The following is an 11,959-nucleotide window of genomic DNA, read 5'->3' on the forward strand; positions in this document are numbered from 1 at the left end:
TTCTTTAGGATGCATTTGCATAATTTGACTTTAAAAATTAAGTGTCAAAGCACACTGCAAAAAAAGATAGTCTAAAAACATTTTTCACTCAGAAATAGCTAGTAAATTTCACAAACAATTACAATGAACCAGCAAGTAACACATGAAATGAAACATGAAATTTGAAATAAAAATGAAGTAGAAAAAAATTAAATGTATTTTCTTGTAAACTGTACTTCAACATCTTTATTTTCAACTTCGAAAAATATTTTTACAGTGCACTTTTTTTTGACTTGTCAAATATATAAAAACAATCTTGAATTTTATAGATTCATAAGCATGTTGCCATCAGTAGTTGATGTCAGACTTCACTTACACTTGTGGCTCTTGTATCCTGTACCTCAGCGGATTACATGCTTTATATAGTTGATACTGATGTTTGCTCTGTGTCCATCCCTTGTGGGCCTGGAGAAGCCCCCATTGCATGTTGTCTATTATGCAAACAATAGTGTTGTCATTATCAGCAGGGCCTTGTCACTGGTTGTCACCATCTGATGAGTGTAAATTGCCCTGTTTCGTAACCAAAGTGAAAATGCAACACATTTACAGTAGACAGAGAATCGATAGGGTTATATAAAGTCATTTGTTTATTTTTTTGAGCTCTTATATGCACTGAGCTGAAGCAGAAGGTCTTCATCATAGATAAGTCCTACCCTTGATATTGGCAGTGTCTGTTGTCCTCAGCTGGCTCCTCTCAGTGTTAATGTCAGATTGCGCTCAGGTTGCAGATGGTGGCTCTGGTTTCTCCATGGAAGCTGAGGCCAAGATCACTGTCACTCATGTCCTCTCACACCTGTCTGCCTCGGCTTTCCTTGTAGCGTATCAATATTTCAGAAGGCCAGGGAAAGGGCAGAAGGTGACTAAATGAACTGGCAATAAGAATAAGCAAAGATTGTAATGGGTAAGATGAGACAGACAGAGTCATGTTAAAGCACACCTCATACCATTTTGTTTCATTCGAATTAATGTGACAGAGTTAGACTTTTCTAAGTAACAAATGCACTATAATGTTTAAAAGTTTAGGGTTGGAAAGATTTTGTAATCTTTTTGAATTTTATGCTGACTAAGGCTGCATTAATTAGATTTTTTTTTTTTAAATACAATAAAAACAGTAATATTGTGATATACTTTTACAATTTAAAATAACTGTTTTCTGTTTTAATATATTTTCAAATGTAATTTATTCCTGTGATGCAAAGCTGTATTTTCAGCAGGCATTACTTCAGTCTTCAATGTCACATGATCCTTTAGAAATCATTCTAATATGCTGATTTGCTGCTCAAGAAACATTTCTTATCACATAAAACATTAAAAAAATAAACATTAGAAAACGTTATCATCACGGTTGTCAAAGTTTAAAAGAACAGCATTTATTAAAAATCTTTTTTAAACATTCTAAATGTTTTAATGTCAGTTTTGATCAATTTAATGTGTCCTAACTGAATAATTGATCATTTCTTAAACATCAAAATCTTACTGACCCCAAACTTTTGAGTGGTATAGTGTAAATTGATGGTAGATTTACCATCATAGCGTTCTGTATGCTTTCCTTGGCTAATTAAATTGTAAATTTGATGCCGTAAATCATGATTCAGCTACTAAACTAAACAAAAACACAATTTTTGTAAATCCATGTTATGTGTTGTTGCAAATTAGGTACTTTTGGAAGTTTTATGTTTAAAGTTAGATCTGAGAGCAGTTGTCTGTTTAATCCGTTGACAGCCAGGCTCTGTTCATCCCATAATATTTATTTTCACGCCAGCATTAACATCGGGGTGTGTAAACGCAAACTTGTTTGTTGTTCCAATGATAGAGCAGCTGCACACTGAGTCATCATTTTTTTCTCATTATGACTGAGCTTGAGATGTGGCATTTTAAATCCTGTTGAACATTACTTTTCATTTGTCAGTTACTCCTCTGAGTTCATCTTAAAACATTTAGTCACCTAGGTGTCATTTACGACAGGATCCTCACCACTTTTTTTTGCCATGTTAGCATTTCAGGTTTGTAATAAGTAAATACATTACAGCTGGTTTTTAGATTACTGATTGATCAGAACCACAAAAGATCAATTATTTATGCATAACCTAATTGTTTTTCATGAGCTTTCTTCATAACATCACAACCAAAAATGAAAATTTAAATAAATGTATTAGTTTAACTTCTAATTATTTTTGTTCTCTCTCCTCAGGATGAAAAACAAGTTGTGGTACTTTGAATTTGGCACCACAGAGACCATCTCAGCCACTTGTAAAAAGCTGAACGAATCCATTGAGGTGGAGGTGAGTTCAGGACATTTATCCTCAACAGTGCCCTGTTTTACTTGACAGCAAATGTTGTAATTATATACAGACACATTCACAGTCTTTTGACTGTGTATATGGTCAGTGAATACTTGAATACTGAATACTTCCTTCAACAAACTGTGATTCATTAATGCAGCTGGCTACAGTATCTACAGTAAACCTCAGGCTGCTCTTACGCAGTCAGCGTTGAAGGAACATGTCAGAACGTCTATCTGAAAGCAAACAGTGGTAGACGACCTCTGTTGACAGCGTTCCCAGCATGTCAAAGTTTCACACTGGCCAGTTTGTGCTTGTGGTTTGACGTACATAATGAATGCAATGAGTTTCAATGACAATGAAGATTTATTCTTTACTAAAGTGCTTGATATTTAATCCAGACAGAGACATTACAAGGTGGCAAAGACAAACCACTTGTGAAAAAGGATTCGTTGAAATTGTAAAATGCCTTTCAGTTAAAAGAAGCAATCATCTTTTTCAAAGAATGTATGAGTGTTTATTTTTATTAGTACTGACTTGATAGTTATTATTAAAGCATAAACATGATGTCATTTTTCTGCACCCAAGTAGATAAAAGCTGTACTTGAATGCCTATTACTTACAAAAAAAAAAGTTTTCAAAATTACAATTGGCCGCATTACCAACATGGCTGCTTAGTAAACTAACTTTGATCCAGACCGAAGAGGGTTATGTTTCACAACGGTTATGAAATTAGAAGAGCTATGAAAACATCAGCAGCTGAGGAATTTGCTTTAGGAAAAAGAAAGCTTCTTTCTCCCACTCTTGTGTGGGATCTCACACGGATCGAGGCGTCTCATTATGTCGTAAACATGTCAGCATTTGTCTTTTGAAGTTTGTGTACTTTTCCACTGTACTGACGCCCTTGGTTTGATTCAGGGTGGTCTGTGACATCATACAATACTGTACAGCATTTCTATTTTTGGATCGCCCGCAGGCATTTTTAGATTAGTTTCACTTCTCTCGTGTCTGGAATGCGATTGCTATTGATGCACCACTCCTAATAGTTAAGTACATGAATGCAGTTTATAATGCTTCAAGTGCTTTGTCACTCTTTTTTATACAGTTTACATTACCATTCAATATTTTGGGGCCATTTACATTTTTTGTATAGATATTGATACTTTTATTCAGCAAGAATGCATTAAATTGATCAAAAGTGACAGCAAAGACATTTATGATGTTAGAAGAAAATAAAATATGGCGAACATAAAAGGCTCTTTTCCAAAGAAATGTGTGTATAAGTGTATTTTACAACATTTTTTTGTTTTTCTCTATGTGTCCTAGTGTGATGGCATCATTTTGGATCTCAGCAGCACGTCTCTGGAGGGTATCGCTGTTCTCAATATTCCCAGCATGCACGGGGGCTCCAACCTGTGGGGCGAGACCAAGAAAAGACGGAATTACAATCGCATGAGTAAGAAAGTACCAGAGAGAATGACTGGCAGCACTGTCACCGATGCCAAGGAGCTCAAGTTTTGTGTGCAAGGTGAGTCAGACTTTAGGACATAAACGACTGAATTAGATCTGGGTTGCTCCTGAAATGTTCTTACAACCTACAAGTTTCCAAATATAGCAGAGACGAAACCAAAGCACGCACATCGACGGCAAAAAAAAGGCAGAGAAATTATCCTTTTGTATTCAGTTGTTGCTTCTGGCTGTTTCATTGTAGTACATTTAAGTGCTGATGACGAAATTGACTGAAACCTCTGATTTCCTGCCACTTCTGATAAATTAAAAATTACTGGCCATCTTCGGTAGATCAGCACACCATGTGGAGCCGTTTCATATGCAGCTCTGACTCACAGCTGCTGTGGAGGAGCCGAAAGCTTTTAACCATCGCTAATGAGCAGGAGTCTCTCCGGCTGCTCGTTACACTGATGTTCAGTCTCACTGTGTTTTGGGACTTCCTGCATTCGTTTCCCAGAGTGTGAAGCGCTATTAGCAGTGCTAATCGTCATTTAGGGATAGCGCTATCTGTGTCAGCACCTCACTGAGAGTAGAGTACCAGCGTTTCCAGATGCCACACTAGAGGTTGGTGTCACCACCCCACTAAATGTCCTTCAGGGAGAGTAAGTCAGCACAAACACCCTTGTGACGCCAGCCTCCGGGGCCCCGGCGTCACCATCAGCTGTCTCAGTCAGTGATCAGAGCTTGGATGTGACTGTGCCTCCCAAGGTCAGAGCAACAGCAGCTGTTTCAGGTGGTGGTGAATCAGCCTCCAGCTCCAAGCCTGGGTTTTGTCCAAAGGAAATGAAAATTCTGTCATCATTTTCTCATAAATTATAATCATATATATTTCTTAATCATCCCAGGTGAAGGTAGTTGGTTATATACAAGACTGGCTGTATGTCACTGGCTCTAAACTGCACTCTAGTTTTTATTTAAAGGGGTCATATGATGCGATTTCAATTTTTCCTTTCTCTTTGGAGTGTTACAAGCTCTTGGTGCATAAAGAAGATCTGTAAAGTTGCAAAGACTAAAGTCTCAAATCCAAAGAGATATTCTTTATAAAAGTTAAGAGTCAGCCACGCCTACCTAAAACGTCTCGTTCTAACACGCCCCCACATATCTACGTCACGATGTGGGAAGATTTGCATAACACCGCCCAAAAGAAAGAAGGTGTAACTTTTATTCTCGCTGTAGTATTGTTGCCGTCGCCGCCATCCTTTAACATGCAAAAAAATGTTGTTTTTTTTGTTTTTTAATTAAAATGTTTTACTAAGAAAATTTTCCTTTTTTTATTGTGTATGTCTTTGAATTGAGCTGTATTGTGGACACCGGTTCTGCAAAGGCTGAAAACCTCTTAGCTAAAATGCAGTGGCATAGTGTAGTGAGATTTAAAAAATGAAAAACATACACTACCATTTAAATGTTTGGAGTCTGTAATCATTTTTTTTATTTTATTTTTTTAAAGAAGTCTTATGCTCACCAAGACTCACTAAGACCAAGCATTTATTTGATCAAAAATAAAGTAAAAACAGTAATATTGTGGAATATTATTACAATTTAAAAACTGTTCAAATGTAATTTATTGCTGTGGTGCAAAGCTGAATTTTCAGCATCATTACTCCAGTCTTCAGTGTCACATGATCCTTCAAATGATCTAGAAATTATTCTAATATGATGATTTGGTGCTCAAGAAACATTTCTTCTTATTATCAATGTTGAAAATAGTTGTGTTGCCTAATATTTTTGTAGATACATTTTTTCAGGACTTTTTGATGAACAGAAAGTTAAAAAGAACAGCATTTGTTTGAAATGGAAATCTTTTGTAATATTATAAATCTCTTTACTGTCATTTTTTATCAAGGTTTCCTTGATGAGTAAAAGTATTAATGTCCTTAAAAATATATATACCGGTAATACTGACCCCAAACTTTTCAATGGTAGGACAAAAATATCTATTTTTTTATTTTTTATCACAATTGCCTTTTTATTTGTACTGCGAGGCAGAAACCTTCTTATGTCGATGAAAACAGTGCTTTTTACATTATTTGCAGTAGTTCTTCTCTGCCTCATAAAAAATACTTTAATCAGCTTCATTCAGTGGGACTGGAGTGTGTGTGTGCAAAAGTATGCATGCTTAGAAAAACTGTGATTTTCAAAATGGGGCCTCGCATTGCTTTCATAAATGGCCTCTTCTTTTAAGTCAACATGACCATTGTGTGGGCAGCAAGACCCTTGAGATGTTTTGTTTTGTTTTGTTTTAGCTGACGTCAGTAAATGACAGCTGTGACCTACGAGAGTAGCTTCATGAATTTGAAATGCCTTCTGATGTATGTAGGCACCTCTGTCTTTTTTGACGACCTGTGTGTTCATCACCTGTTCCTACTCTCTCTCTCTTTGATCCGTTTGAGTTCTCTTCACATTTACAACTCTCCCGTCCCTCTCTCTGTGCTCTTCTGTACTCCACTGACTGAACTCACATGAATCCTGTTACCATGGAGACCCCCAGGCCCTCCTGAACTGAGGAACAGCGTAGGGATGGAAAGAGAACGAGCGTTTGGGAGGGAGGGAGAGAGAGTGGGCTGCTGTGAGCAGTGTGACTCATATCAGTAATCTTTAACTGGCCTTCAGGCACAAATACTCAACCAGCACTGCATACAGTAGAGGTCTGTAGCCACATCCCATCTAAAGTAACTGTGATCACTCTGTTAGTTAGTTAGCTTTCAGCCATTTGTCTTTTTCCATTTAGCCCTAAGGATTGAGTGCTACAGGGTTTCTGAAAGCTCGAGAGTGATGTAGGTGATGCCAAGTCTCTCCGCATGTTTAGATAGCACAGGTTCCACTCTGTGAAAATGGCCTGCTGTTTCCACCTCTCTATGGAGTGTATTTTGAGGTTTATATGAATAGAGAATTCCTCTCACTCACTCCACGCAACAATTTCCACATGACTCAGGTCCTAATGGATGTCTGCGTGTGACTGTTGCATTAGTAGGGGTGTTGTTAGACTTCTAGCGCAGAATCTTTTCTGGACAGTCCTGAAGATTGTAGAGGTTTCATTTTGGCCATAATAAACAAGCATTTCCCAAATTTGGGTGGGTATTAATAGTAATAGTAGGTAATAGCTTTCCACTACACTAGATTTTTTTCTGTTTATATATACAGCGGGTAAAATAAATATTGAACACGTCACCATTTTTCTCAGTAAATTTATTTCTAAAGGTGCTGTTGACTTGAAATTTTCACGTAACATAATTTCTGAAATTATTTGTTTTGTTTTATTTGTATGTATGGATTACTTGGGTTGTTACAGACATCTGGTGAAATTTTCATGTCAACAGCACCTTTAGAAATATATTTACTGGGTAAAATGGTGAAGTGTTCAATACTTATTTTACCCGCAGTATCATTGTATTTATTTTTTTTTGGTAGGCAATTATTTTACTATCGTTTCTAGCATACCTTGATGGCAGCATTTTTTTGCCAAATTAAAAACCTTATTAAAAGTTGAACTCTAGTTTGATGTATTCATATTTGTTGGTAGCTTTGCTTTATGAAATGGCACTAATATTTTAGAGTTGATCTGATGTTTAATAGTTATTTTTCTAGATTTTCTCTCACTGTGTTTAGCAGATTTAACAGTTAAAACAGTTGTGTAAAATGTATTATAAAGTAATCAATTGATAATGTATTATAAAGTGTATTATAAAGTAATCAAATTTTTTTTTTTCAAATATTTTCTCACTGTTCAGATCAGAATAAGAATGAAAAAAAATCATGCTAGAGCTCAACACGGCTGCATTTATTCATTTAAAATACAATAAAAAATGTAATATTGTGAAATGGTATTACATTTTAAAACCTCTGCTATGGCAAAGCTAAATTTTCAGCAGTCATTACTCCAGTCTTCAGTGTCAAATAATATGCTGATTTGATTCTGAAGAAACATTGCTTATTATCAGTGTTCGAAACAGTTGTGCTGCTTAATATTTCTTTGGAAACCTTGATACATTTTTTTTTAGGATTCAGGCTGAATAGAAAGTTTAAAAGAAAAGCATTTATGTGAAATATAAATATTTTCTAGCAATTTACATTTCTTAACTGTCATTTCAATTTTAATTTAATGCATCCACGCTGAATAAATGTCTATAAAAATCTTACTGAACCCAGTAGTATAGTGTATTTCGTAGTAGTTACAAAGCACGCCTCAGTAAAGAGTTGTAGTTTTAACATTCTGTGCGTGAAGAGATTCATATGATGATAATGAGTTAAATATAACTTGAAATGATTATGTGAAAATATGCAAAAGCTGTCTAATCACAATACATGGCCATTTTGGCAGAAATTATGTCCATTTCTGGCAAAAAAATTAACCATGGATGAAATGTTCTGGATTCTTTTTATTTCTGGATGTTTGTGTATTTCAGGAATAGCTGAAATAATGAAGTCGTATTTGTGTGGTAGACAGCATCTCCACATCTCTGATCTCAAATCGGCTGTTCCCTTTTCCTCTCTTTATTTCAGGGTCACAGAGGGACATTTTGTCCTTTCACCTGCTTCCCACACCCTTGAACTCTCCTCTTTCTTTCTCTTTATGGCTCGTACACAAGTTGCTCCACCCTTCCCACAGCGATCTTGCCACACACTGCCTCGTCCTGATGGCTATTTCAGGGCACTGGAGGCAGTCATTGTTACATCCCACAAACAACAACACACACATGCACAAAAAACACACACTCGGATCCTCGTAAACACAGAGCGAATGATTTATGTTGTATTTCCTCACTCCCGTCGCACATGACAGGAATAGAAGTGAAACTCTCCACCCAAAGAGCATTGTGGGAAAACAGTGACTCAGTGGACGAAAGGGACGCTTTCCACTGTGGCTCGATCAGTGGCCAAAAAAGCCAATCGACAGCTTTGCTCTCGCTTTAGCAAGAGTGATGGACATTTGAAGAGTGGCTCTCACCCATCAGGGGTTCAAAATCATTGAAGATATTTCTGGCCCGAGGGGCCCTTTCCCATGATCTGCGTCATGAGAGCTGTGATTGTTGGCCTGCTTTGTAAGAGGAGCTTTGTTTGTGAATGGCATGGGAACAGAGATTGGGAGACTGGCGAGCTCTTCTGCATGCAGAACGCTAGTAAACGGACTATGTGCAGGCAGAGAGCATCCGTACAGTGGGTGTGTGATAATGAGGAGAGCATGAGCAGTGTGGCAGACTATCGGTTGGGCTCTCGTTGAACAACACACACCCCTGTATGTGAGTCATGACAAGTTATGAAATGCCAAACAATGTAAAAATTAACACCTATCGTTCATTTGAGCTCGTCGTAGCGCTTCTGAAATGTCTGCCACCGCGTGAGGCTGTTTTAAGACATGTCACAATACTGACATAATGAGAACGCCTCGAATGAATAGAAGCATGGGAATCAAGTGTGTCATGAGGAGTATGTTGTGTAAGTGGAGCAGGGCTGAAGTTATAGCTAGTGTAGAGAACATGCTCGAGAAAAAATGAGCAGAGGAAATCTACAGAAATCTTAAGGAAAAAGTTCATACGAATGTTCCTTAGTGCAGCTGTTGAAAAATTCTGAAGACATTCCTCAAGAAAAATTTTTTTCTTAAAGCTGCAGTCAGAAACTTTTTCGTGTTTTAAATTTATATAATAAGCGAGTACATGATGAATCCATTTTCCAAACCGTGTTTTTGGCTTATCCTGAATCACTACGGTACACCTATAATACGTTTTTATATTCGGACTATTTTAGACTGGTTCTGGTAGGAATCGCTGCGGAGTAGCCCAGTGTCATAGACATAAACAGAGAGAAGTAGCTCCGTCTACAATGTTCTTCCGCAAGACACATGTAGTTCTGTTTATTAACCGCTAGAGCACCAAAAGTTACGGACTGCAGTTTTAATTATAAAACGACAGGCTCGTCTGATTGTATAATACTCATTAGGTTGCATTGTGTTCACTAAATTCAAAACTTTACACTGGTAAATCTTAATAATATATCTGCCCATCTATTAACACATATAGTGTGTGTTATCCTAACTTCATCCCAAGTCATTTTTAATTATATTTAGAACAGTTTTTCAAGAATTTAAACATTTTTTTCTAAAGAACAATCTTAGGGGAAAAAAATAAGAGCATTCTTAAAGGGATAGTTTATAAAAAAAAAAAGAAAATTCTGCCATTTACTAAACTTTTTATCCATACAGTAGAACTCACAGGTCACCAAAACTGTTTGGTGACCAATGTTCTTCAATATAACTTTGTGTTGTGCAGAAGAAAAAAAGTCTTACAGTTTAGAACAACTTGAGGACAAGTAAATGATGAAATGTAATTTTTTGGGTGAACTATCCATTTTAAGGAGCATTTTTCGGAACTTTAAAGGGCTCATGAACTTCTTTTTTATTATTTTGTACTGTTTTCTAAGGTCCACTTATAATGTTATCAAGATTTTTACATCAAAAAACATAATTTAGAAGTAATAGGCTATTTTCTGTCCTGTTTTGACACCCCTCTTCAGAACGCTCTGTTTGAATAGGTGTGGCCGATTGTAGACTAGGAAGTAAATGTAACCCCTCTCTCCCGGGTCCTCACTGCCACACCTCGTTCTTGTTCCGAGTGGGTCTCAAACCCGGGTCTCCGGCATGGGAGGCGGGCGCACTAACAAGGAGGCTAAAGACTGCAGCCTCTAACATCAGACGCTAGTGCGTCTCTTGAGATCAGGGGAGTGAGGTTTACCTGCACAGCACCTACTCGCTGGCCTCCGTTACACTCACCCCCCTAAGCCTCACTCCCATCCGGGTCACGGCACCAATGTAACCCCTCTCTCCCGGGTCCTCACTGCCACACCTCGTTCTCGCTCCGAGTGGGTCTCCGGCATGGGAGGTGGGGACACTAACAAGGAGGCTAAAGACTGCAACGCCCACGTGACTGGCTAACAGCTGTGTATGTTTGACAGCCTATATCATTCATAGATGGACGCTACAGTGATTTTGGTTAAAAACGCATAAATACTCAGTACATATTAGGGCTGGGTGGTATATCGAGTTTGTACGATATATCGATATTTTCTTTATAAGCGATTCGATATGAGGCAATACCGTTTATATCGATATACAGTAGTTTGATACGAGCGCATCTGAAAGTATAGCAGAGGCCACAGACTGAGCTGCTGCGGAGAAAGTACATAATCCAATTTGTTCTAAACATGACAAGCTTCATATTAAGGCCTTTAAAAACTGGTAAGACATAGTATAGTTTATAGTTTTGCATAGTTAAAGCGGCTCGGCCCGTCATATGCTCTGACAGAAAGGCTGCATGTGCCGCTGACAGAGACACTATAGGCTACTCGCACTGATTCTCCGCTAAACTTCACAGACTTCAGTGAACGAGCGCCGCTGCGAGCATGCGTGTCAAACAGACAGCACAATTAAATAGGAGCGCAATAATTTTGACTAAAATATACATTTTGCTGAAATATTTGTAGTTGGACAATAAATGTGACGTAGAATTTTAAACCTACAAGTCTATTTTATGATAGCACTGACTGTAAAGTGACTGTAATGGGGTAATTAAAATAGCCTAACACAACTCCCGCTTCCGCTTTTTTAGATTGCAATGTTACAATGTTAGAATGAAATGTGATTTTAACCTTTTTTTGCACATAAAATAAAGGCTTACATGGTTACATTTAGTGTTGCTTTCGTCAACAAAAATTATGACTAAATATCGTTGTCAACGAACCTTTATCACGTGACGAAAACGAGACGAGACGCAACGTAAATGCTGGCCATGTGACGATGACTATAATTAAATGCATAATGGAATATTGTTGACGAATAAAAACGAGACTAAATGTGGTTTACAAAATAAAAACTATGCTAAAATGTCTCTTCATTTTCGTTGACCAAAACGAGACGAAACGAAATGTTATAACATTTCGTCTCGTTTAGTCGTGTTATTATTATTATTTTGCAGTATTTCTGTTTCCTGTGTCTCACTTCAGGGGCTGCATCAGGTCGCACTGCGCAGACGCAGGCGACGTCACTTCCTCAAGCCCCACTCGCGGCATTATTTAGAGCAGTGTTTCCCAACCGGGGTGCCGCGTCTGTCGAGAGCAGGGGTGCCGTGTAAAAAATCCTT

The 11,959-nt window shown here is 37.6% G+C and overlaps 1 protein-coding gene across 2 annotated transcripts in view; it reads left to right on the plus strand.

The window, feature by feature from the left end:
* LOC107672245 (diacylglycerol kinase beta-like) overlaps positions 1-11,959 on the plus strand; it is a 118,391-nt gene that overhangs the window by 89,511 nt on the left and 16,921 nt on the right. For both annotated transcript variants that reach the window (XM_016465725.1, XM_016466471.1), the window contains 2 exons: positions 2,231-2,321; positions 3,648-3,849. In XM_016465725.1, the coding sequence (XP_016321211.1) occupies positions 2,231-2,321; positions 3,648-3,849 (293 nt within the window). The remainder of the gene's footprint in view (positions 1-2,230; positions 2,322-3,647; positions 3,850-11,959) is intronic.

The sequence above is a fragment of the Sinocyclocheilus anshuiensis genome, unplaced genomic scaffold (genome assembly GCF_001515605.1).
Source record: "Sinocyclocheilus anshuiensis isolate Anshui unplaced genomic scaffold, SAMN03320099.WGS_v1.1 scaffold277, whole genome shotgun sequence".
Classification (NCBI taxonomy): Eukaryota; Metazoa; Chordata; class Actinopteri; order Cypriniformes; family Cyprinidae; genus Sinocyclocheilus; species Sinocyclocheilus anshuiensis.